A 24,629-nucleotide genomic window follows, 5' to 3' on the forward strand; every position below is an offset into this window, starting at 1 on the left:
TTGGGGCATTGTGTTGACCCAGCACTTCGTGTTCTCCTGACATTTTTTTATCACACATTGTGTAAGGTTCACATTTGCATTTGATCAAATAATTCAGATGTGAAACCCCAATAGATCTTATATGGATGGGTTACACATAATGTGTAGTGAAAAAACATCAACTCAAGTGAGAGGTGTTTCAGATTCTGCGTGTGAAAAATTACAACTAGGATTTTTGTGTGGGATCTCCTCTTTTAAGTATAAGGTGAGGGATGCGAGGGAAACAAAAGGGTGGAGGATCCAACTAGGTTTTTAAATGTTGAATCCACCTGTCTACATAACCGAACGGTGGTGCGGTGAAATTTTCATACACGAGTTTTCAAATCTCACCTGTTGAATTGAGACTACTTGCATTTTTTATATATAAAGACTTCTTGTTGAGCAATAAAAATTAACTGAAATAACCTGGTAGAGTGATCTGTATGGTTAAAACTTAAAATATATGGCCCTGCTAAGATAAAAGCGTCAGGGGGGAAAATGAAAGAATACTATTTTGTGTTCTGTAATTCTATATTGTTTTTGGTTACTTTTGTTAGACCAGATAATATATGCACAGTAATGTAAGAGGAAACCAGAAGTGCTTAACAATGTAATTTCCCCTAAAACCTTGTGAGTAACGTTGGGGCTGATGGAATTGATCAAGATCAGCTAGAAGTTGATACAATTTTGTAGGAATTATCTACACCTCAACAAAGGTATAAAGGTTGGCCCCGATGGTTCAAATGTGTGGGAGTCCTAGGCATGAAGGTGAGTTAATGTGTAAATTCTTCAGGCCCAAGTCGAGTGTTTGGTGACGTCTAATTTTGTCTTACATACTCGTAATTTTTTAACTTTAATATTGACCTTGATTTTGGTTTAATCGAGTTTTTTTTTTTTTGTGAAATAGTCTGTTAATTTTTTTAGATTTTTTTTTTTTTTTTTTTTTTTTTTTTTTTTTTTTAGTAACTAAGCTTTCATTCAAAGGAAGACAAAGACTCAAGGTTACAAAGCTACTGGAGCCAAAATGAGGCAAAACTATCTTTCCTACAACAAATAGAGCACTCATGAGTGGCTTTTGGATAAAAATAAAAATAGGGCCCTTCTTGCTATAATATCCACAACTTGGTTAATACTTATAGAAATATATTATAAATTACAATGCAAGGGCAGTGCTATTAGCTTGCCCATGTCATATTATTGATTAATGCTTATACCTGATCTCCTAATGAGTAACAATTTTCTCAAGGTCAATCTCGTCGAGATTTAGGGTTTTTTTTTTTTTTTTTTCCTCTTTGGTGCAATCAAGATTTAGGTTAGGTTCAAGGATTTTAGGCTCATCAGGTTCTGGGTTTAGGCTATCCATGAACATTTTAAGGGAAGGGCTAGGATTCAATGCACCATTGTAGCCCTATCAATTACAATACGAATTGACCGATCCGACCGATTTTCGATTCCGATTTTGAAAGGTGAATTGGTTTCAAAACGACTCGACTCGCTACTCTCATAACGGCCGTTCCCGCCCAAATACCAGTTATAAATATGAGTAACTTCTTGGAGACTGACCAGTTTCTGATAACAAGTGTAATGGAATCCTCAAAAGCAATAGTTGTAGCAGCTTCGTCTCCTTCAGAAGTTCCTGCACTTCCTCCTCCGGAATCTGATTCGCAGCTTTCAAACCTAATTTTTGGTACGATCAGTTTCTTCATAAGCATCGTCAAGTTTGTTTTTTCTGAATTTTATTTCTTATTATCCTGTCCTTTTTCTTTTTTCTTTCTTTCTTTCTGTTTCAAGTTTATTTTATTTTGGTTTCATAATTCAAATTTAGATCGATCGTTGCTCCTTTGGTAAGGTGGCGCACAGATTTTGCTTTTCAACGAGGAAAAAGGAAAATCGATGGAAATGATCTTTTCTTTCGAAGATCTGAAAAATGAAATCCTATCAAATGCTCTCTGAGTTTTTTTCTTTCTTTCCTTATAGATCTCGGCAAGAATTTTTGATCTTGTATGGATTGTTAGGTTTTCGATTCAAGTGGTATTAGATTTCTTATGCTCGAAGATTTGTTTTTGTTTTGTCTTAAGTTCGAAATGAACATAAAATGTAATAATATTCTCTGATATTTGAAAACTTGTACGAAGATTTCCAATGCTTGAATTTATTTTTATTTTTTAAGGATTTATCTGTTCTAAATTCAATTCGGGAAATCCGTCACTCCATGAGAACTTGATTCTACTAAAACTATAATTTGCTCGCTTTTACTTCGTTTGGACTTTTAGGTTTTCACTTTCCATCAGAATGAGCTTTATTTCATTTTCGTTAATACATGTGGCCAATGTATAAGCACATGAGTGCCTTAATACATTTTCCCCAAGAGTCACCACCTCTCTGAATATGAGGGTTCCTCGGCCGCATTTGTGTCAAAACACCACATGTGGACAGATTATTTCATGACAAGGTTTTCTTTAGCGTCCACCTTGAAATAGTGAGCAAAAATAAGCTTAATTTAGACGACGGATCTCCTCTTGATGCAGTCTACATGATTGCAATTCAAATTCATTTTGATCACATGATCCAGTATATTTGATTGGTTCAGTTTGCTGAAGGTTGTAGAATAATCCATGTTGGTGAGAATTTCAGATTTCAGATTTCCTTCTCTCTTTTCCTCTTTTACCTTCCCTTAGCCCTTCAATTTATGTTTTACATGCATAATTTGTCTAATAAGTATGAACTCTGCATTTACATCAAAAAGCTTCTCCAAACCATATATAAGTCATCTCAATTTATTTTTCTGTATGTATAATAAATATAGCACCATCTATAAACAAGTCCTCAAATCCATAGTAGATCAGAAGCATGGAATAGAAAGGCACTTTGTGTTGTTGGAGCATCAAATACAAAAAAGCTGAAAAGTTTTGGAGTGCCGCAAAATTATGTAGTTGCAGATTTGGTGACAGTGCGCATGCCTCTGTGAGCATACCTGTATATTTGTCGTTGTCATTTTGTTTGTTCTTTTATTGTTTGTTTCCCAAAGATCAGTTTGAGGAAATCAATCTCCCACATTTACAATAATACAATCAAGAACAAGACTAAATCAATGTTTAACTATTATAAAAGAATAATCAAGATAAGATTCAAAGAGAATTTACAATATAATCAGAGTGCAGAAAATGATACCAATAAAATAAATCAAATGTAGAGTGTAGCGGAAAATCATTCTACAATAGCCAGCGGAAAAGTAGCTCAAACTAAAAAGAATATTACAACCGATTCCCAAAAATGGAAAGAAATAATAGCTTTAGCTCTTGTTCTTATAGAATTTTATTTTATTTGTAATAGCTTTAGATTTTTAGATTTTCGATCTACCTTTTGCATTTGTTTGGGGTATATTTCCCGCTATACTCTACAGTTATCTTTAGATTGGTATGTTGCATTTTCGCACTATGATATTCTTTTGTGATCCTTCTGAGATCTTTTCTTGATTTTATTATTAAATTACTTGAATACAATGATTTATTCTTGTTTTTTATTATGTTATTGTGCTAAGTGGATATGGTCGTTCTTAAACTTGATCTTCGGGACTGTGTGATAGCAAGAATTATTATGTGAGAATATTTTGTAGAACTGAAAGCCCACTATTCTTACTTTTAATGGTTTTGAGTAATTTCATTAAATTAAGATTAGTCATGGATTTGTGGTTATAATGAATAATCCAGTTGTAGCTGTGGCATGATCCTGATAAAGACTTCTTAGTCTTGCAATGCTATTTTATGTTTCTTGTCCCCACCATCACTCCTCGCCTTAACAAAACTTCCTTCTTTCAAGATATTCAGATGTCTCACAACTGGTGCAAGCAACAATGGCGAATATGCTAAAAATGACACAGTAAGCTACTTCCTATTTGGCGTCCAACAATCCACTTTTATCAGCCAAATGACACTGCATGGGATTAATTTTTCAAGCCAGTTGTTTCAAAAAAAGATTGATTGTGAACATGGAAAGGCTCAGCCCTGTGTCCTTCCCTATTATCCTTTCTCAGATGCAACAAACCCCAATGTCACTCTCACTTCTTTCTTAGCATTTTGTCTTTTCCAAATTCTGGTAGATATGCATTGTTCTTTGAGTCCCCCTAGTGTACCTAGGCAATTTCTGATATCTCAGTCCTTTTTTTTTCTTCTCCCATTTGTCTTTCTTACTTATTCTCAATGAATTTTATCAGGGAAATAGATGATTGCTCATCAGGAATCATGGAAGAAATAGAGAACACTAAGCAATCAGCCATGGAGAAGAGTAAAGTCTTGGAGGAAGATAAAGAAAGTTTCCAGAAAGCTGCCTACTCTGTTTTGGAAATGCTCAACAACGGCTAGGTTTGTAAGGTTTCCTGCTTTCCATTATTGATTCACTCTTTTAACTAAATATTTGTGTGCTTCAAGGATAATATAATTACCTTCGAGTCCTTGTAGACATGCAGCAGAACTGTTCTGTTTCATGCATTTCAATATTTGATCCACTGTTACTGTACATAGTCTGTTAGAAGATTCAATTTAATTGCAGTTACCTGCAGAAGTCATTTCGTCCCCCACCCCCTCTATTTTAAATTGAACAGGTCATCCTAAGTCCTAACATCACCAAATAACTCCCGTGAGAACCTCAGCTGTTTGTTTGCCGAATTTTTACTCCGCAAACTTGATATATTTTTCTAAGGACACATTTAAGAAATAATTCCCTTCCTTTAAGTTGATCATGCTTCATCTTGATATATTTTTCTTAGGACACATTTAAGAAATAATTCCCTTCCTTTAAGTTGATCATGCTTCATCTTGATATATTTTTCTTAGGACACATTTAAGAAATAATTCCCTTCCTTTAAGTTGATCATGCTTCATCAAGTTAACAAAAGCAAACTCATGAAGAATTATGCTATCTATGTGTAGGGAAAAGCTATTTTACATGTTTATGTTTCAGATTTACATGCATCTGTACACTGCCTTTGCATTCATTGCTCATATGTAAATATGCCCCTATAACCAACCTGACAACAGCAAAGCAATTAAAATTACTCCATGAAAGTCTAGCCCATTCATTAGCTGAATATGACTACTTCAATAACTGACTTTCTGAGCAAGACATCAGTGCCAGTTAAAAAATGCTGGTAGTGCACTGATTTGCTACTGTATTCCTGTAAAGCAGTTGCTGGTGCATAATTAGGTTTTTATTGCATCCAGCCGCAAAGAAAATTATTTATTATCCTCTTCATTTTAAATTATTCCATAGTTTTAGTTCACTTTGAACACCCCCCCCCCCCCAAAAAAAAAAAAACAAAAAAACAAAACAAAACAAAAAAAAAAAACAAAACAAAACAAAACAAAACAAAAGCCCTCAAGTCAGATCTTTTTTGCTAAGGTTACCCAGCAGTATTGTATAGAAAAAATTTGTTCCATTGGTCCTTTTAAATCCTTTACCAAGAATAATGCCTCCGTATCTTTTAACAATATACATAATTGCTGCACATCTTCTTGTTGACCATAGAACCGGGCATTTTCTGTTGTTTAACACCAAAAAGTTGTTTGAGTAGGAGAATACTGTGAGGATGATTGCCTTTGTGTTCCTTGTGTTATCTGCATTATGAGAAGAGAGCATTAAACCAAAGTATAGGTTTTACATTACCAGGGTGGTTTGGTTCTGCAATTTTCAGTATCACCATAAAGCATGTTTGGACGGAAGAACATTGTAGTAGAGGACCCAGAACTGATGGAATAGAAGTGGAAAATGGGAAATCAAAACCTAAACCCACAATAATCAACCCCTTAATACTTAAGGTTGTTCGGGATAATTATCCAATTTTGTTTTGATCTTCAACATATGCCTGCATAATTTTCCTTCATTGACTGCCACTCAATTTTTTATACTTTTACATAAAATGAACCTTAAGTTGCCTGGTAGTGATCTTTTATTCAGTTGAGACTTCCATTCCCTTAGTTATATGGTTATTGAATTTTTTTTTCTTATTGTTCTCTGTGATCTTGGTTCATTGAGCAACAAGCATTGAGCTCTTATCAGTTATTGCAAGATGGTATTATTGCTGATCTAAGTTCTCATGTTCCCGGTTGTTTTACATCATCAGGGGAGGAATATTAGCATGGAGCCAGCCTTTTGTCAATCTTTTGCAGGTACCACATTTTATCTTTTTCAGGCTAGTGATACACTGGAAACTGGGATATTAACCATTCAGAATTTCTAGATAAAGGGGATTGCCGATTCCGTGCCTAGATCAGCTAAATAGGTGCACTGAACCTTGGTATTGAACCCAGAATTTTTTTTCATAATGGCACTGAGAATTTAAGAACAGACGTATCCCCTCCATGCCTTTTATCTCTCTCACTGCATTCACCTACTAAAATCATTTCATGTAAAATCATCCAGAGCTGTAAATATCATAAAACTGAAACAGATAATATGACTTGAACCTAGGTTGTTTTTCTTTTCTTTTTTTCTCTCCTCTGCTTTTTTTCCTTATTCTCTTGATAGAATCCTCTCTCTCTCTCTCTTTTTCTTTTTTCCATTATTTGTTGTGTATGCTTTGCTTGTTAAAGCTGGGCCTTAGAGTTGTGCTCAAAGTTCGAGTCCCCTCCCACACATTTGGCTTGGCCGAGACATCCTCTTCTCCCTGCCCATCAGGCAGCCAATCCCCGCAGGCCCACCATTCTGTTGGACAGAAGAAAAAGCCCAACTTCAGAACACCTGAGTTTGGCGGCATTCTTATTTCATTTTCGTCAATTCATCCAAAGGTTAAGTTAAGATTTAAAAGATAAACAATATATATTTTAATTTAATCTTAATTTTTGGATATGACTATTAGGAGACTTTCCTTCATCCAAAGGAAAGTGGATAGTTTTTTTTTTTTTTTTGGGTTAGAAATAGACCTGATAAAATTCCGTTAGTCAATTACCCTTGTTTTGCCATCTCAAATTCTCAATTTCAATCAGAAAGCCAAGCTTGGGCTACCGCTCTAACCCACCCAACCTACCAGTACTAATAAATTACTGGCTACTGCTAGCGCTAGTCTAGCTTATTGAAGTGCGGTCTTGAGCCTAGGCCTACACTATGAACGGCTATAGAGTACCTTTTAAGATTGTTTACTACAAATTATACATTATTCAATGTGTAGTAAATTAAATATTCCTTCCCCCAAGAAGAAAAAAAAGAGCAGAAAGTATAGTTTGGCTAACCATTTGATAGGATAATTTTGAGCTTTCATTTCAACCACTCTCTTTCATTTCTATTTCATGTTGTGCTTGATAATTGATTAGAAAACATGGCATGCCTTGATACTGACACTATCATGTAAGGCTTTGAAAGCAAATTCTGCTTTCTATATTTTGTTTGTGTCTTTCTTGGTGGCAAGAAGTAGATTCCCCTAAAGGCCTACACTTTTTAGTTGGGAAGATTTTTCTTGTTTCAGCTGTTTTTATAGGGATAATGCAAAAGCTTCAAACCTCAAACCATTCGTCCATCAACGAGTATTGTTTACACTAATCTAACACATACATCTATACAAGATTACAAAGATACTCTACTAGTAATTGATATTAATTTAAGCATGAGATTTCTCAACCTAGAATAGGGAGAGATACCTGAATGTAATAGGGCTTCCTTTAGCTGCAATTCTGCTGAGTTGCTTGCTTGTAGCTGAACATAAGGAGCCGTTCTAGGCAGCGCTACCTGAGCTGTCTAACTTCAAGATTCCTTGTTCACCATGTCACTTTCGTATGACCTCACTAAAGTCGTCTTCAAGTTATTTAAAACTTTGTATTCTAAGGCACTGAATTCTTGACTGATTTTTATTACAATTCTAAGCAAAATATTATATTCCTTTTTCTCTCTTTTTTTTGGTAATCAACTCTGAAACCCCCAGATCTCTCTCCTTGTGGAAGGAATATTAGGTTCTTATAAAATGGGTTATGTCAACATTAAAGTTTCAATCTTCACAAAAAATTTGTAAAAAATGCAGAAAGCTGACAAAATAATCCTAATCTTGGCTAACTCTTGATGTCACAAACGTAATTTGGAGTTCGGGGGCTATCCGGTTTTAAGCAAGTGACAACGACTTGCTTATTTTATACGTTTGAAACCATAGAATGACACAGCCTTGAGAATCTGAATCCAATTATTGATAATCAGGTTAATTTTAGGTTTTTTTTCAGATTAATAATTGGTTCTGTTTTAGTTTTTGTAACTTAGTAAATAAGTGAACCTCTGGATACAGTCTCTACGTGAAGGAAGGGTTGATGTGTACGCCATAACCCTCTTCGAATCTTGGTTGATCATTTTAATTAAACTGACCAACTAATTGATTATTCAAATGTCTTTATCAAGGAGAACTTGAAGATAACGAGAGTGATTGATAGAGTGTCTCCATTTCTGTTTCTGTCAAACTTGATGGGTTTCCAACAGATGCTGAAATTTCAGTTTCTCAGCATTGATGCCTGTTTGTATGGGAAGGAGGGGATGTCAGCCATTTTGCACCTCTGGTGGAAAGAGGCTGTAAAAGGAAAATCAGTTTAAAACCGACAAAGTTGTTCCGAATTTTAATTGGTTTTGGTTTGAAAAACTGAAACCAACTAATAATTTTGATTTACATTCAATAGAATCATTACATTTTAAACCAACCCATTATTTTAAACTGACAAATCAAAACCAAACTGATTTAATTCTGAGGTGAGGTGTTCGTAGTCTATGGTCCCCACAGATAATGCTTAGATGCCATTATAAACACCCAAATCGAATGCAGGCAAAACATAGTGAAAGTGAAACAATAAAAATTAGATATTAACTTAAATGCTTGTTTTTATTTAATGAGTGAAAAATAGTTTTAGAGCTTTAATTATATGCTTAATAGATTGCTTTTGTTAATGCTATATTACAATGACTGTACATTATCAAAGTAAAAAGGTTAGAAAATCGAATAAAATTTTTCTTCGATCAAATGCTTTATACACTGCCTTATGAGGGGAGATGTTTTTAGGGGATGAAACTCCGAATCAAATTGACAGAAAAATAAACGAATAATAAAACTAAAAGTTAGTCTGTGGTCTGTGGGGCCTACAGTAGTGGTGGGTCTAAAATTTGACGTGTTTTCTGCATTCTTTTTAAGTGCAGATTGTCCACATCATCTTAAACAAGTTTTGACATCTTGATCTTAAGCCTAATGTGAACTAATATCAGAATTAGAAAACCACAGAATTAAATAGGAAAACAATGAATATTAGGAGCAGAAATCCAAAATTACACCAACTTTTTGAATCATAGCTCAACTGGTGCCCAAATTTTGGTGAAATGGAAGTCTCACCATAATTGGATTTGTTTGCCTAAGTAAGGTTTTTTTTTTTTTTTTTAGGACAGACTAAGTTTTCTTAAATAATTGAATACTAAGTATTCTAAGGAGAATTAGGAAAAAGATCCCCATTAGGTTGCTTGTAGCATATGTCTAAACAAAACATCATGCAAAATAATTGCTCTGCTCATTTTTAATATATATGTCACTTTCCTGGTAATACTTCCACACTAGTCCTTGTTGGCCTTGTACTTGTGCAAACGTAAATTTATTATACATGATGATTTGTAGATCTAATTATCTCAAATTTGACATGTTACTATCTTATGATGTCCTCCTATCCAACCGCGTGAATTTGCATATGTGACGTATCACAGTATAGTATGTATATTCTTCATTAGAATATTCATAATCTATAATGTGAAAATTCCATTAGTGAAATTTCAACATATTTTGATTTTGATTCTTTCCTCATAGATGAGGAAGTGGTATCTGTTATATATCCTTGGGTAAAAAGTATGTGATTATATGTTCACCAGATATGAAAGTATGTGACCTAAAACCACCAGGGTTTCAAGAATTAGGATTTGATATACTGATCAACACCATAGCATCGATTCTATGACCAATTCAAGATCGATTGGGATTTTTTTTTTTTTTTTTTTTGGGGGGGTGGGGGTAAAAGGATGTTTTTTATTTTATGTTATTTAACTTTTCCTTTTCGAAGGGGTGGGTGTTTGGGTTAGGAACTTGATTCTGTATTTTTAGACACTAAGAAATCTCAGAACTGGAGGAAGGAAAGGCCGGAAAGGGGAAGAATAAACTAAAACTAGAGGACTAGGTGTCCTGGTCACAGGGCATAAGCTTTTGCACTAAATAATAGCAGCAATAAACTATCATGGAGAATCACCTTTCTCATATCAGTTCAAAAACTAAACATCATTATGAAGCAAATGGTTTTGGTCCCTTTAGTCGATTATTATGTAAAACCTAAATGTGGGTTTATAATTGGACTTTGGATTTTAGTAGATTAGATGTAAAATCTGGACCCATAGTCCAGCCTTGTCACCTTGTCTGAGGTTGTGAGGCTCCCAAAATGTATTAGGTTGTGATTTATTACTTCTAGGAAGAATGAAAAGCCATGATAGCCGACAAAGAAGTCTCCACTTTCAAATACCAATTTATGTAGCAACGAATCATTCTTGTCGGGTTTTATTTTTTTGGTTCTTGGGACAGGGTGGACCGTGAAATTGGTCGAACCAAAACTTTTTCATACTTCAAATAAAATTTGGTGGTAATATTGATGGGTAATAAAATTACATTTCATCTCGATTTGGAGATTGGATCATAATATACACATAGTATTGTTGACTGTTAATATTGAACCGGACCAGAGATGCGGTGTGTATGATTCTTGCACTTCTTTAGTCGGAAAATTTCAATGGTCTTTTTCCCCTAAAAACAATTCAATGGTCTGGTTCAGCCAGAACCCAACTCAACCCGAAATGTTATTAGCCCATTAATAATTTGAGATTTAGTTGGTCAGATTCTGGTGGAGCCCAACCCAAGTTGCACTTTTTAAATAGTTATTATTATATTTTGCATAATCTAGGCCAGGTTCAATGGGACCTAACCCCTATTGATCTAACGGTTGGTAGTAAGCACTCGAATCAAATACTAAAGTTTGTGAAAGATATTCGTAGTGGGAGCTATCTGGATTTTTTTTTTTTTTTTTAAGCGTGCTTTTATATATATCACCAACTAGAATCAAAATTAGTGATTTTTTCATTGGTCATTGCCAACTTAGCCTATTGATCCAGATTTTTTTTATTCAAATGATAACATTATATAAGGAGAGATAAGTATTTTATACATGCAATACTTTACTTGTATTTGATTTTTCTCCTAGCTAGAATCTTTCATAAGTGTCAATAAGTTGTTTTTTTTTTTTTTTGGGTAAAAAGTGTCAATAGGTTGTAGAATTCTATATTGTAATATCCTATTTGGTATATGAGGTTCATTCGGGATTCACATCCTCTGTAATTTCTTTCTTTACAATTCCATGTAGTTCCCTCATAGGATTATGCCATGTGGAATTTAAGTAATCCAAAGGTTATCCAATTTAAACTAAATTTGAATTTTATTTAAACCCACCCATAAATTTGAATTTTATTTAAACTCTAGTTTGTTGGATAACCTTTGGATTACTTAAATTCCACGTGGCACAATCCTATAAGGGAATTACAGGAATTGTAGGGAAAGGAATTACAAAGGACGTGAATCCGGTTCATTCGGATCTATAAGTTGTAGAATTATATCTTGTAATATCATATTTAGTATCTAAGGTTCATTCGGGCCACTTACACGTACCCTCGATTACATCCTCAGAAGAGGAGATTTATCGTCTGCAAGAATCAGACCCATGACCTCTCCACTAAAAAGTATTAATCTTACAACTTTACCAACACTGCAGTGAGTATCTCCACAAGTTTGGATATCCTTCCACATGGATTCCACTCTTATTGTCTCATCGAAAAAACGTCAAACATTGATCGATCTTTGCAAAGAAAACCAACCACTTTGTGTTTTCAGCTCCCCAAGATGGTTCTTTTTGTAGTAACCCATCTGCAATGCATGTTTGCCACGTGTAATACCATCCTTACGTAATGTGTCGTATCATGTATTGAATGATACGCTAGGGCCCACTTCTCACGGATTCATTGAATAATCCAACCGTCCAAAATACGTATCATAACATATCATATTGATGTGACAGCGTTCGTACCATATCTCAACTGGGACCACTGGTATATACTGTTTTAAATACTGAGCCTCCGCTCAATCAGTTTTTATTTTTTTCCATGAGTTTGTATTCTCTACATCTACAACTATGGATCCGTTTGATCCCAACTCCTAATCTGACGGCCCTTATGATGCTACAGTGTTTCATTGTTTTGGTAATCCATTTGTGTAATCTATGGGTGCACAGATTAGTGCCCCATCCACTTCCTTGAGATCACAAAAGTAAATTGTAAGTATACTTCCATAAAATAATATAAATTTTATTTAATTCCTGCTATGGTATTTTTCGTAATTCGTGAGGCAGCAAACGCATTTAAATAAAGGGTAATTTTCATTTGGACCCCCTGAGGTTTAATCCATGTCATTTTTAGTCCAAATAAATGAACACTTTGCATCTGCCTCCCCTGAGATATCCAATAAGATCAATTAAGGACAAATTATGATTTGTATGACCAAAATACCCTCACATTTAATCCAACTATTAAGATTCCAAAATGATGGGGTTAAATGTAAATATAAAGTTCTTATTTTACAATATTTATTTTTAAAATTTTAAATTTACAAATTATACCCTCGATCTCTCAAGCAGAGATTCTAAATTTCCCGTTAAATCTTTGTCTCATCAGGAGTAAAGCAGTAGGGGAGGGAGGGAAACAATGGCGGAAGAAAAAATATGGGTTAAAGGCTACTGTTCGTCTCATCAAATACTCTTAGTTGGAGAAGGAGATTTCTCTTTCGCAAAGTGTTTGGCTTAATCTTTTCTGGTTCCATCTAATATCCTCGCCCATCCTCGATTCTTATGGTTTGTTTTCTGATATGGTTTCCTCTTCTGTTTATTCCACCTAATCCCCTTACCCCCTTTTCTGAATTTTGTTTCTTTATTTGTCACTCCTAGGGTTTTACTTGGGTTTTTTCTTTTACTCATTCCATTGTTACTAATGCTGAATCTTTAATGGGTTTCTTATCAATATTTGTTTATGAATCTGTGAGATCAGTTTCTTCGATCCAAATATCTAGCTCTTCTTTAGGTTGTCTGAAATTTTGTTCTTCTTCACAACCCTAGAGATCAACTGTTTACTTTGGGTACAAGTTCTTATTTTTTGGGATTGACAGGTACGATAAAAGCATGATATTGCTGCTGGAGCTTTAACGTTTTAATCTTAAATCTTTTTTTTTTCTTCCAACTTCAGATTAGTGTCCTTGCGTTATAGGTTTTTGGGAGGATCATTCTGTCCGCATTCTGCGGCATCTATTGCATGTCAAGAAAATATAGTGGTGGAATTATCGATCCCCTATGTGGGTGTATTTTGGGTTTACGGAGGAAGGCGATCACTAGTGAATCTGGAGATACTCAAAGCGAAATGAAGATGGGTGATGCCCAACTCACTCTGATGAGTCTGATCAAGGTTCATCATCTTCTATTCAGAGGGTATAATTTTATAAATTTAAAAACTTAAAAATAAAATTTTATATTTACATTTAACTCCATCATTTTGGAATCTCAACCGTTCAATCCAAAATAGATGATGTGACAAAAATCTGAGCAAATTAAAATCTGTAATATCCAACTCTTTTTATTTTTACCACGGGTAATTTAGTCATAAAAATTATAAATTGTCTTATTTAGTATTCCTGGGGCGATGGTATTGTCCATTAATTGGACTAAAGATGGCAGACCAAACGCATTTAAATAAATTATAGTGAAAATTGGAAACTGCAAATATTTAATTTATATGGATAATATTATTAAAATTAGAGATTAAGCTTGCAACCACCTTTAATATATCAGATTCCAATTTTCAGAAACTGATCGTATGATCTTCGAACTTTGATTTTACATAACTGTCCCTAGGTAGTCTTAAAGGAGACAAATAAATTAGATTGAATAAACTGTGCAGAAGAGACAAAAGATTGACAATACAAAAGAAATGACAATAAGTAAGGCTCATTCTTTCTCGTTGTTTTAAAAAATATGTTTTTTTTTTTTTAATCTTTGTTTGTAACTTCTAATAGGATAAAGTGAAAATGTTTATTTATTTTCATGTATTTCTGTAAATATAAATTTAAGATTGTGAAAATTCTAGAGAATACAAAATAAAAAATAATAAAAGATTATAGAGAGAATGTCATTGGAAGGAGATACTCTGAGGAGCTAGTGAAATGTGAAAATTTATAAATTGTTTGCAATAAACGATAAAAACTTGTAAGATCCCTTCAAAAGTTTAAAACCCAAGAAATTATAAGAATCTTTGACTTCTCAAAATTTGGAAGATTTGATTGTCATCCTCAAGGATTTACATGTGCTATGCAAATAAAATACCAAAAAATGTTCTTGATATTCAAGTTTTAGTTAATATTATACAAAATAATGATGTATATGTGTAAAATATAATTATATTTATTGAATATATCAATGACTAGTTTAAAATTTTTAATAAAGTAGAAAGAAATATGTCTAGTACATTTAAGAAGCGACTAACAAAAGCATAAGCAACTTAATAATATATATGTATTTCCTTAGAATAAAATGCCATCAATCCACACTTGCATTTATCCTATTGGGTTTTTTTTTTATTAAAATATTATCACAATAATATCTTCTTAATTTATGAAAATAAACATTATTGTATTTTATTGTGAAATAAATAATATGAGGGCAAGGGGTTGATGGTTGCCATGAGGCTAGGGAATGAGCTTGTCATTTTTGTCATTTTAGACAAAAAAGTCGCAAATTGAATATATTTTAGACGTCTATAAAATTATGGTGCATGATTAATGAGGAATAATAATGATTTGATGATTGACATCACTTATGAAATATTCCCTTTTAAAATAGTTTTTTATTCTTTAAATAAATATTTTTCGATAACATTATTAAAAAAATTTATACATGTCTAATCAACTTACTAATTGGATAAGGGTAATTACTTTATAATGAATCAATGTACAGTTAATCCATCAATAAGATTATGCTCCTCTTGATGCCAATATGTTAGAAACTTACACCCACCACCGATCGGTGTTGTCTTTGTGAATAAAAGAATCATTGCCTAAAATCTTTTACTTGAAGAGAAAATTTTGATATAAAATTTGACTTAATCAAAATAAAAAATAAAAAGAAAGTAAACAAATCCAATCCATGTGAAAAGAGATTACCACTAATATTGTCTCACAAATAGTAAAATTCCACAAATCTAATTTGTCAATTTTCATGTATTATGGGAAAAACAATTGTTATGGTTTTCAAATTGGAAGCCATACAGGCTATGGGATACTTGGACGTGACAACACTGGCAATCCAATCTTTGCCATAGCATGTGGTATGCTCAGCCTTAACATCCTTCATGCTGAGTTTAAAGCAATTATTGTTTGCCTGCTGAAAACTTGAATTTTGGGCACAACAAAGTCCAAATACAATCCGATTATGAGTCAACTATTAAGATGATACAAAAGATTTATCGGGTTCCATGGTATGTAGTAGATCTTGTGCAACAAATTTTTGAGCTGGATGGGGACTTTGTTGCATTTTTTTTGAATATATTGTGCGTGAACGGTGAAGTGAACTCTTGTGCGATATATTAAGTCAGGAATGATGCTAATGGGAAAAAATTATATCGTCTGTAAATCTTCATTTTTAAAATTTTTAATATAAAGCTATCTTTCTCCAAAAAAAAACGATTGTTATTTGATGACGTCTTGTTATTATGCAATGAAATTATTACCTCTCTCCTTAAATGCATTATAGTATTATACATATACTCCAATCAATCTTGACGTTTCCACAACAACAATGCAATTTAGACTTTATTTGCAAATTTCTACCCACTAATTAACAAAAAAGCTCTTAAATTCCTTCAGTTAGTTTTAATTTTCTTTTACGACAAAAACAAAAAACATAAACCAAAAACATTAACGCATGATTTCATTTGGACTGGAAAACTTCAAAAATTATTATCTGTTTCTATTAAATGATATAGGTGTCAAAATCTTTTTTACCGTCCATTAAGAATCTTGGGTTTAAATGTTTAATCACTAGATTGTCTCATATGTGACTTTTCATCCGTATGCTGCTGCCCGAAATCGTAGAGGCTGAGTCACGTAAAACGACAAAAATAAAAGCTGCAATAAAAGGAAATTCACTAATTTTTAACTCTGGCACACGAGTGGGGATAAATTCTTTGGAAAAAAAATAATAAGAGAGAGGAAATAATTCGACGATAAAATAATGGCGTTAATTAAATCAACTGACGCGCATTCTGATCAATTAACGGATATTCCAGTACCGTTTACGTATCGTTAAGACTCCGTTAGTTGTCTGGGAAGAGTAAGGAATAAAAATCCCTCAATCCCAATGAGTTAGAATTTAATAGTGAAAAAAAAAACTCTCATATGGACAAGAGAATTCAAGAGTTGAAATTACCATGATGCCATCGCCGTTGTTTATTTTCTCTCCTTTTAAGTTTATATGTTTCTGCGTATGTTTCTGCGAGCTTAATAGATACGCATATACGGCAGAGCCGGATGGCAGGATCCGATCCGCATTTTCGCTGCTACCATCGCTACAACTATAGGAGTTATGTGTCCACCCTTAAAGCGTGTTGTTTGTCCCCCTATGTGGGTGTTAGTGCTTTATTGGTATTTCTGTTCTTAGGGTTTTGTGGACGTGATCCATTTTGGGCTTGATCCAACCTTTACCCTGGCTAACCCTGTCTATTGCATATACGACAGTTTGTCCTTGTCCGCTCATTGGTTCGTTTCAAACCTTGTGTTCTCATGCAATTATATTTGTACTTCTTTTAGTTATATGAATGAAGTGCTGCTTACCAAAAAAAAAAAGTTCATATGTTCCATAATAAGGTAAAATGTCTTTCCATAACATAAAGGGATTTAGTTTAATTTATATTGATCAACATTTCATGATATGGGGTGAAGATTTCGAATATTTTTAAGACCAATAAATAATATCTTCACAATCGGTGTTTGATAATATTGCTAAATTTTTTACCTAACAAATGTATCAAAAACAGTAAAATAAATGAACTATCAATATTCTTTGGATGATGGACACATCTCTAGTAGTCACATCCAAAGATTAAGAATAAATATAAAAAAAAATTCTTCTAAATCCCACATCAAGTATCAAATATAACCGATAGATATATGTTCTTTATCTAAAGAGAACCCAATAGAATTCCATCAAACATCTCTCTTTTTTTTTGGTTTGTCAACCCCGGTTTTTTATAAACCGGTGTTCGACCCGCGTCGCACACCTGGCTGTGGTGGGTGAGTCTCCGAGCGGGAATTTTTTACATCCACAAAGATTCGATACCGGAACATTGCTTAAGCGAACGAAGCTGCTTACCATTTGGACCAACCCCGTTGGTAACACCTCTCTTTTTTTTACTTAACAAAGTATCAAACACCTCATTTATTTATTTTTTTCAATTAAATTATACTTTTATTGTAAATATTTATTTAAAACCCAAACTATCCTTAATTAAAATATGCTTAAGTTTAAACCTCAAATTACCCCTCAATTACCTCAAATTATTTGAGTAATTTAAGGTTTTAATTACTATGATAATTAAGGATAATTTTGGATTTAAATTGAAATATTTGTTCAATTAATGTTAGTTTAGGGTTTTAGAGGAATAGTTAATTTTAAAAATTAAATCTAATTGAAAAAATTAACGAAATGAAAGTGTTTGATGTCTTTGTCAGGCAAGTAATATCATTCAACTAAAGGAAGCTTAAGTACCTTTGACGGGCAAAACCCAAAAAACACAACGGACAACCGGACAACCCCCTAGGTGTGCTCGGGGCTTGAAAGCCGTCTCTCTTCCAATTGCTAGACAACCATTTAATTAACTAAGAGTGAGGATAAATAATATTTATCATTTCTTTATCTATCTTTTCATGATTAAAAAAAATTTATTAAATATTTGAATTTAGTAAAGGTTGTAAAAAATGTTATTGAGAAAAATACGTTGAAAACAAAATCACCACTTGAATTGAAATTTAAAAAAAAAAATCTATAATCATTTACTTCCCTTTTTTCGTTCATCAATTTTTCATCACAAAAAAATTTGCTAATGTAATACATTTGTTTTCTTATGGTTTTCAAGCTAAAATCTCTATTACGAATGATTTTAGACTTCTTTCTCTAGTCCAGAAAAATTCAATTGTTCATACATGAGTTCACAAAAAAAAAAAAAAAACTTAAAAATCAATCACATTGCTCTTCATTCTCTCCTCTTATTTAGTCTAATTGGATTTGAATGTAAAGGAAGGTAGTTTGGAAATTTGAAAATACAATACATACTAAATCATCATTTAATTGCATTAGTGTAAGGTTAGAGAGCAATGATATGAATGGAAGCCTTAGCCATTCGATAAGCAATGATTTGGAGGCAATGATATGGGCTAGGGACTTCAAACTAGCTCACATTAAGGTAGAATCGGACAATCAGGTGATCATCAATATTCTACAAAATCCTATCACTAAGACTCCCATAGACGCTTTTGAACCATACAATAAATGGTGGATTTATCGAAATTGCTTCAATCATGTGCAAGACGATCAAGTAAGATTTCGGTTTGTCAGATCCGAAATCTTGACCATTGAATTTCGATAGTTGAGATCGAATCTCAACTAGATTTCTATCTGAAGGACCAAATTGTTTGGTTTGATACTCCTCCGAACTGAAGTGAAGTCAGGAATTTGCTGAAATTTTTACCTTAGGGCCTGTTTGGTTACATGAATCCAGAGATTTCAAATCTCTCGATTCATGAAATCTGAGAATTATACCCGTTTGGTTGTAAAAATCTCTAGATTCATGAAATCTAGAGATTCACATTTTTACACTAAAAACGTGAATATGCAGATTTATGGGTAAGGGGTGAAATCCAGAGATTTAAAAAAAAACTACACATTTACACATTCACAAAAATAACGTCGATCAAAGAGTTTTTTAGAAAGAATTCACAGATTTCATTCCATAACCAAACATCTAATTTTATAAATTATAATTCCATAGATTTGAAATCTCCAGACTCATGTAACCAAACATGCCCTTTAAATATTGTTTTCAATATTTTTCAATATTTTGCAGGTGGGCCCACCACTATATGTGGTGTAAAAGCATGGGAAAACGAATAGGTGATGCAACTCTGCCAAAAACGAGGGTATTTCTATCATTTCAAGTTGTCCAACTCGTGAGTCGCGAGTGAGATAATTGGAGAGCTTTGGCCAAAAAAAAAGCCATAAATAAGTAGCTATGGACGTTATTCAGTTATTTTTAAAGATTTCAGTCAGCTTTGTTACTTGTCCTGCCGACCTTCTTCAAATTGGGAAGAAATACTCTTTTTCTTTAATTATAGTTTCAACTAAACCCCAAAAAAATAATCCAAATAGATGCAGAGAGAAATACTTTTATATTTTTAAATTTCATGCAGGACAGATGAATACGTATTTTCCGTGTGAAATACGTATTTTTTTGTCAATCATGTGGTATATGGTAGATATTGAGAGTAGAACTGTAGAAGCTGAGAAGTATTTTTTTTTTTTTTTTACTGGTGAGAAATGGTTCGCTGATTTTGATGAATGTGTCAGAGAGAGGAAGAAAGAGAAAAGGGTAAAGTAAATAGATTGCAGCAAGGAACAGAGTACAGTGGTGTACTACACAAGTTTCACAACTTAGTCGATATATAGTTTTACTCCATTTGGAGTACCCAGCTCTCATCTGAGAAGTTTTCAGAGAAGAAAACGAGGTGGGTTTTCCGTTTCTTTCTTGCTCCTTTGCTTCATATGTCATGACGTCTGTTCTTGGAGAATGGGTTCTTCTTTGGATTTGGACTTGTGGATGTGAAAATTGGAAAAAGAGATTTAGTTTGGATATTTTTGTGTCTTCGGTTGATGTTTCTTTCAGCCTTGAATGCATTTTCTGAATGATTCATAGTTTCTCATCGGATGTATACCAGAGTTTTGTCATCTGGGTATTTCTTATTTCATGATTCTATGAACCTCGTCGGTGCATTTTTCCGGGGTTTTCCTCAGTTCATATTTTCAAATGTGTCTGATATTTAGATTATTAGCTTTAACAGTAAATTGTTCAGTCCTCAAGGTCCATTGTTTACTGTGCTACTTCTTCTTATACTGTGATGTGTTGCGATGATCTATGTCCTTGGTCTTGTATTCAATTTTTGATCGAAATCTGAAGAGGAATGTGATCTCAAATACGGTTTCAACGATCTTTAGCTGTTTTTGCCTGCATTGTGGGAGCTTGTCCATTTGGGTTTTATTAAATTTCGATTCCTGATCATCAGTGTCCTTGTGGGGTTTCATAGCGTTTCCTGTTGATGTTTCTTATATGGCCGATTTGAGGCTTTGAACAAATGATCGATGCCGATTTCCCCTCTTTTCTTGTTCTTCTTAGTGGTGCTCTCTTTTGGGCCTTGATCATACTTTTTTCCCCTTCATTTTATTAATTTCAAGTTCCCCTATTTTTTCAATGCAGTCAGAGGTGTTTATTCCGAGGGAGCTGAGATTTGAAAATGTTGAGGAAAAGGAGCCGATCAACTCAGAAAGATCAATACAAGGGCCATCTAATGTCGGATGCTGCCTCAGAGAGTCGCGATGTTCTGGGGCAGAAGCTCAAAAGTGGTTCTTTCTTCAGCGTCCCTGGTTTGTTTGTAGGGTTCAACGCGAAGAGTTTATTAGATTCTGATTCTGCTAGTAGCCCTACTTCTCCTTTGGATTACAAGGTTTTCGCAAACCTAGCCAATCCGTTTAGGTCTCCCAGAGCAAGCCCTGATGGGCCTCAAAAAAGCTGGGATTGCATTAAGGTCGGCCTTGGCATTGTAGATTCTCTCAAAGATGAAGTCAAACCATCGTCTAAGGGTCCTAAAACATCGGAGAGTAAGAACATTTTGTTTGGAGCGCAGCTCAGAAGCCCTTCTTCCTCAAAACATCTGTTTGATTCTAGCCTCCCCAAGCTCCATTCGGTTTCTCCAAATTCCCAAGTTGATTCTCCCCGTCTGCACCTGGACATCTCGGAGAATGTATTTGGGGTCGGAGAAACCCAATTGGAACCTAAGCCTATAGGAGAAGTGCGGTCTTGGTTGTTCGATAGTGATCGCTCTGCAGCGTCTCTGGATTCCGTAGCATACATTAATACCAATTTGAATTCTGAAGATTTTAGGGTTGATAAGAAAACTCCCCAAGTTAATTCGCCTTCTGTAACCAATGGAGGCTCAAATTTTGACAATTCTTTGGCCATGAAACCCAGTTCGCTCCCTGTCTCCTTTGGTTCCAGAGATGGACTTATTGGGTCTCTATCTGCGCGTGAAATAGAGTCATCTGAGGACTATACATGTGTAATTTCTCATGGTCCAAATCCGAGAAAAACTCACATTTTTGGTGACTGCATTTTAGAATGTCACGACAGTGAGTTGACTAGTTCTGAGAAAGAAGACAGAGTAATGGAATTGTCCCCAGAAGTCAAATGCTCGGATGGTTCTGTTCTGTATCCGTCTGGTAATTTCTTGAGCTATTGTTATGCTTGCAAGAAGAATCTGGAACAGGGGAAAGATATCTACATATACAGGTTTGTTCAAAAATCTCTGTTTTATTTTTGTTTTTGTTTTTGCTTTTGCTTGTTTTTCTGGGTCCTGTGTCTTAACTAGCCTTATTAATCAGAACCATTGATATTGGATGAATGGGCAAATAGATATTGATTGTAGCTTCACATTATACTGTGCAGAGGTGAAAAAGCATTTTGCAGTAGCAGTTGCCGCTCCCAGGAAATTTTGGTCGAGGAGGAAATGGAGAAAACTGTCGATAATTCCTTTGAAAACTCTCCTGGATCCAGCCACCCTGAAGGAATATTTCTTGAGGGTATGGTTTTAGCTATCTAATGGCATTGAAGATAATTCCCCTACCAACAGGTCCATGATTGAAGAGTCACGGCAAAGGTAAACCATTTGATCATCCGTCTACCAAGAGCTGTCTATGTGAAGCGTTTAGCAGCCATGGATGATCGTCGTGTACATTAATTTGTTTCCTGTGATTGTGTTTCAGCTTTCATGGTTTTGTCTGGTTAAGGACTGCGGACACTAGTTTTCCCCCTGATAATTGGGGCATTGATGTATGATGAGATTTATAATTTTGATTGGGTAGGGTAGAAGTCGATGATCTGGCTCCCCACCTTTCCTGTTTCTATTTTCTCTTGGCAAGAGATGTTGTATAAGCCTATAACTTGAGAAGTTCATGATGAATCTAAGCTACTTCAGTTTTTTGGCTAAAAGGTCTGTTTATTTAACTAAAAGAGAGAAGAGAGAAGAGGGGAGAAGAATTTATAATCAGCAACTTATCAATTACAGTTACTGACCAGTGTCATAGTGCTTACTGCATTTGGAATGGTCAAACTAATGAATCCATTAATCTCCCCATCTGTTCCGTGGCCTTAGCAGCTGCATCCATATCTAAGTCTTGCTGTATAGGGGCAGGCCATCTCTGTATTGGTTCTGAAGTCATTTCCCTTGCAGCTGAGCTACCCAGGTAATATGCTGCACAGTTCATCAACGCATACAATGAGATAATCTCTATTGAATACCTTCTTAGTATGCCTGTATTCCCCTGTTGCAGAATGTAACATGGGATGCCATTCTTTTTCTTTTCTATCATACCGACCACTGCCTCTTTGCTTTTGGATCCCCATTCCATATAAACTGGATGTAATCCAACTGTGAGAGCCTTAAATTCAGCTTCTGAGTTCGTCTTCTGTAAGCTACTTCTGTTATAATCTATGTGATTTGATGATTTCCCTAAATGTCTTGAAGCTTGAAAAGTATTTGGTATGTGATTTGATGATTTCTTTGAAGCTTGAAAAGTATGTGCTTCCCATTATGTTTGTCGTGCATTAACAAGAACAATGGGATTATTGTTTGAAAATGAGAATCTGTATTTCATTGGCCTGAGCCATGTCTTCTGTTGTAGTGCGACAATCACCATGTTGACAGACCCTTTATACCAGTATGGGATCTTAAATTTATCTTGTATTTAACGATGAACTGCATTCACTATCATATGATACTTCTTGTTAGCATTTATCCTTTTCCTTGTGAAGACGAGCTTGTGATGGGTCTGGAGTCTGGACATCCTCTGCATCGCTTAGTGGTGATGGAGTGTAAATTGCAGTATCACAGCTGTAAATTTTTATACTAACACCATTTATGCTATCAGATTATAGGTTACTTTATGATTCATTATCTTTTCATCCTTGTTCACACCCAGCCTACACCCTCTCATCACTCTGGACTTCAGCAGAAGCTGGCAACATCTGCATTTATTATCTAGGACCCCAAGTTTCTCAGTAAAACAACACTAACACAATCTTTGGTTTAAGGTGCATGGTAATGGTTTTGGTAAGCTTGTTACTTCTTTTGGGTGTTGTTGCTTAAAAATTAAAATATGATCCAAGTGCATATTTTGGAGCTATTAGAGTAATTTGATTGGATCATACTTATTTGTTATGTAAATATACCCTTATTTCCGTACTTGGTTGTCCTGCACCTCTCCTGGAATAGGCACTTGTAGTTTTCACTTTTCATCCATGAGAATTCATTTCGGCTTATGTTTGAGAAACTGCTCTGTAAAAGGCTCTCAAGTTTCCTGCAATTATCAAAAACACTTACATGAATTTAAATTTTCAAACAGCCTATGCTTAATCTAGAGTTCCAGTGTAGTACCAAAAAAAAAATCTAGAGTTGTGCTGCAAGCAAGAGGATCGGGAACACTGTAATACTCCTTTTCCTCCTATAGAAAGTAGAATCAAACTGAGAATTATTCCATAACCCCACAACTCAACTTCTTTCAGTTACCAGTGAGCCATGATGTAAAGCACTCATGCCTGCCAGATAGCAACCTTTCTGAATTGCATGAGCTTCTATGTGCTTACTAGATATTGTTCCACACATTTCTACATCCCCCCCTGGAGATCTATTCCAATCCATTCCATCTTAGTTCTTAGATTTACTGCAATGATGCTGGAGATGTTGTCATCATAAGAGGGCTGATCTGTTTTAAAACTCTTGTCTGTGAAAAGTGTAGACAAACTCTGTATTCAAGCAATTGAAAAGATCACACATTTGATGTTTGCCACATTCAGCTTAAAATTAGTGCCTTATCTAATCTATATTCCTGAACGAGTGAAAGAGCTGTCACTAGTCAGTCATCTTTCAGCACCAATTTTAAGATTCTCAAGAGTTGCACAAGTCTTTTCAAGATATGGCTGGGAAATCATTACCTAAGCTCAGATCCATAGGCCCAAATTTCCATCGGTGCTTCTCCGATCTGGGAATTTCAGAAGTAAAATAAAGCATCATTTGAGAAAAAATACCAATTTTCGTTAATAGAGAAAAATCTTACCAAAGCCAATTAATAGAGAAAAATATTTTATTACATTATTACCAGTTTATCATT

At 34.4% G+C, this 24,629-nt stretch overlaps 2 protein-coding genes across 2 annotated transcripts; both read left to right on the plus strand.

Moving 5' to 3' along the window:
- The first annotated feature begins 1,557 nt into the window (after positions 1-1,557).
- On the plus strand, positions 1,558-6,384 carry LOC149024983 (polyamine-modulated factor 1-binding protein). Its single transcript, XM_089143549.1, has 4 exons — positions 1,558-1,705; positions 3,846-3,897; positions 4,232-4,379; positions 6,137-6,384. Exons 1-3 carry the CDS (start codon positions 1,558-1,560, stop codon positions 4,377-4,379), a joined length of 348 nt encoding a protein of 115 aa, XP_088999675.1. The 3' UTR covers positions 6,137-6,384.
- A 13,404-nt stretch (positions 6,385-19,788) lies between these two features.
- LOC149024984 (FCS-Like Zinc finger 10-like) lies at positions 19,789-24,353 on the plus strand. The gene is made up of 3 exons (XM_089145168.1): positions 19,789-19,918; positions 20,665-21,753; positions 21,910-24,353. Exons 2-3 carry the CDS (start codon positions 20,702-20,704, stop codon positions 22,061-22,063), a joined length of 1,206 nt encoding a protein of 401 aa, XP_089001294.1. The 5' UTR covers positions 19,789-19,918; positions 20,665-20,701; the 3' UTR covers positions 22,064-24,353.
- Positions 24,354-24,629: the final 276 nt, after the last annotated feature.

This window comes from Hakea prostrata, chromosome 2 (assembly GCF_041222555.1).
Source record: "Hakea prostrata isolate BN-2017 chromosome 2, UWA_Hpros_2, whole genome shotgun sequence".
Classification (NCBI taxonomy): Eukaryota; Viridiplantae; Streptophyta; class Magnoliopsida; order Proteales; family Proteaceae; genus Hakea; species Hakea prostrata.

Coding starts and splice junctions, on each gene's coding strand:
- LOC149024983 (XM_089143549.1), top strand. CDS start 1,558: ATGAGTAACTTCTTGGAGACTGACCAGTTTCTGATAACAAGTGTAATG. Junction 1,706..3,845: donor GCTTTCAAACCTAATTTTTG/GTACGATCAGTT, acceptor CAAGATATTCAG/ATGTCTCACAACTGGTGCAA. Junction 3,898..4,231: donor AATATGCTAAAAATGACACA/GTAAGCTACTTC, acceptor GAATTTTATCAG/GGAAATAGATGATTGCTCAT.
- LOC149024984 (XM_089145168.1), top strand. CDS start 20,702: ATGTTGAGGAAAAGGAGCCGATCAACTCAGAAAGATCAATACAAGGGC. Junction 21,754..21,909: donor AAAGATATCTACATATACAG/GTTTGTTCAAAA, acceptor TATACTGTGCAG/AGGTGAAAAAGCATTTTGCA.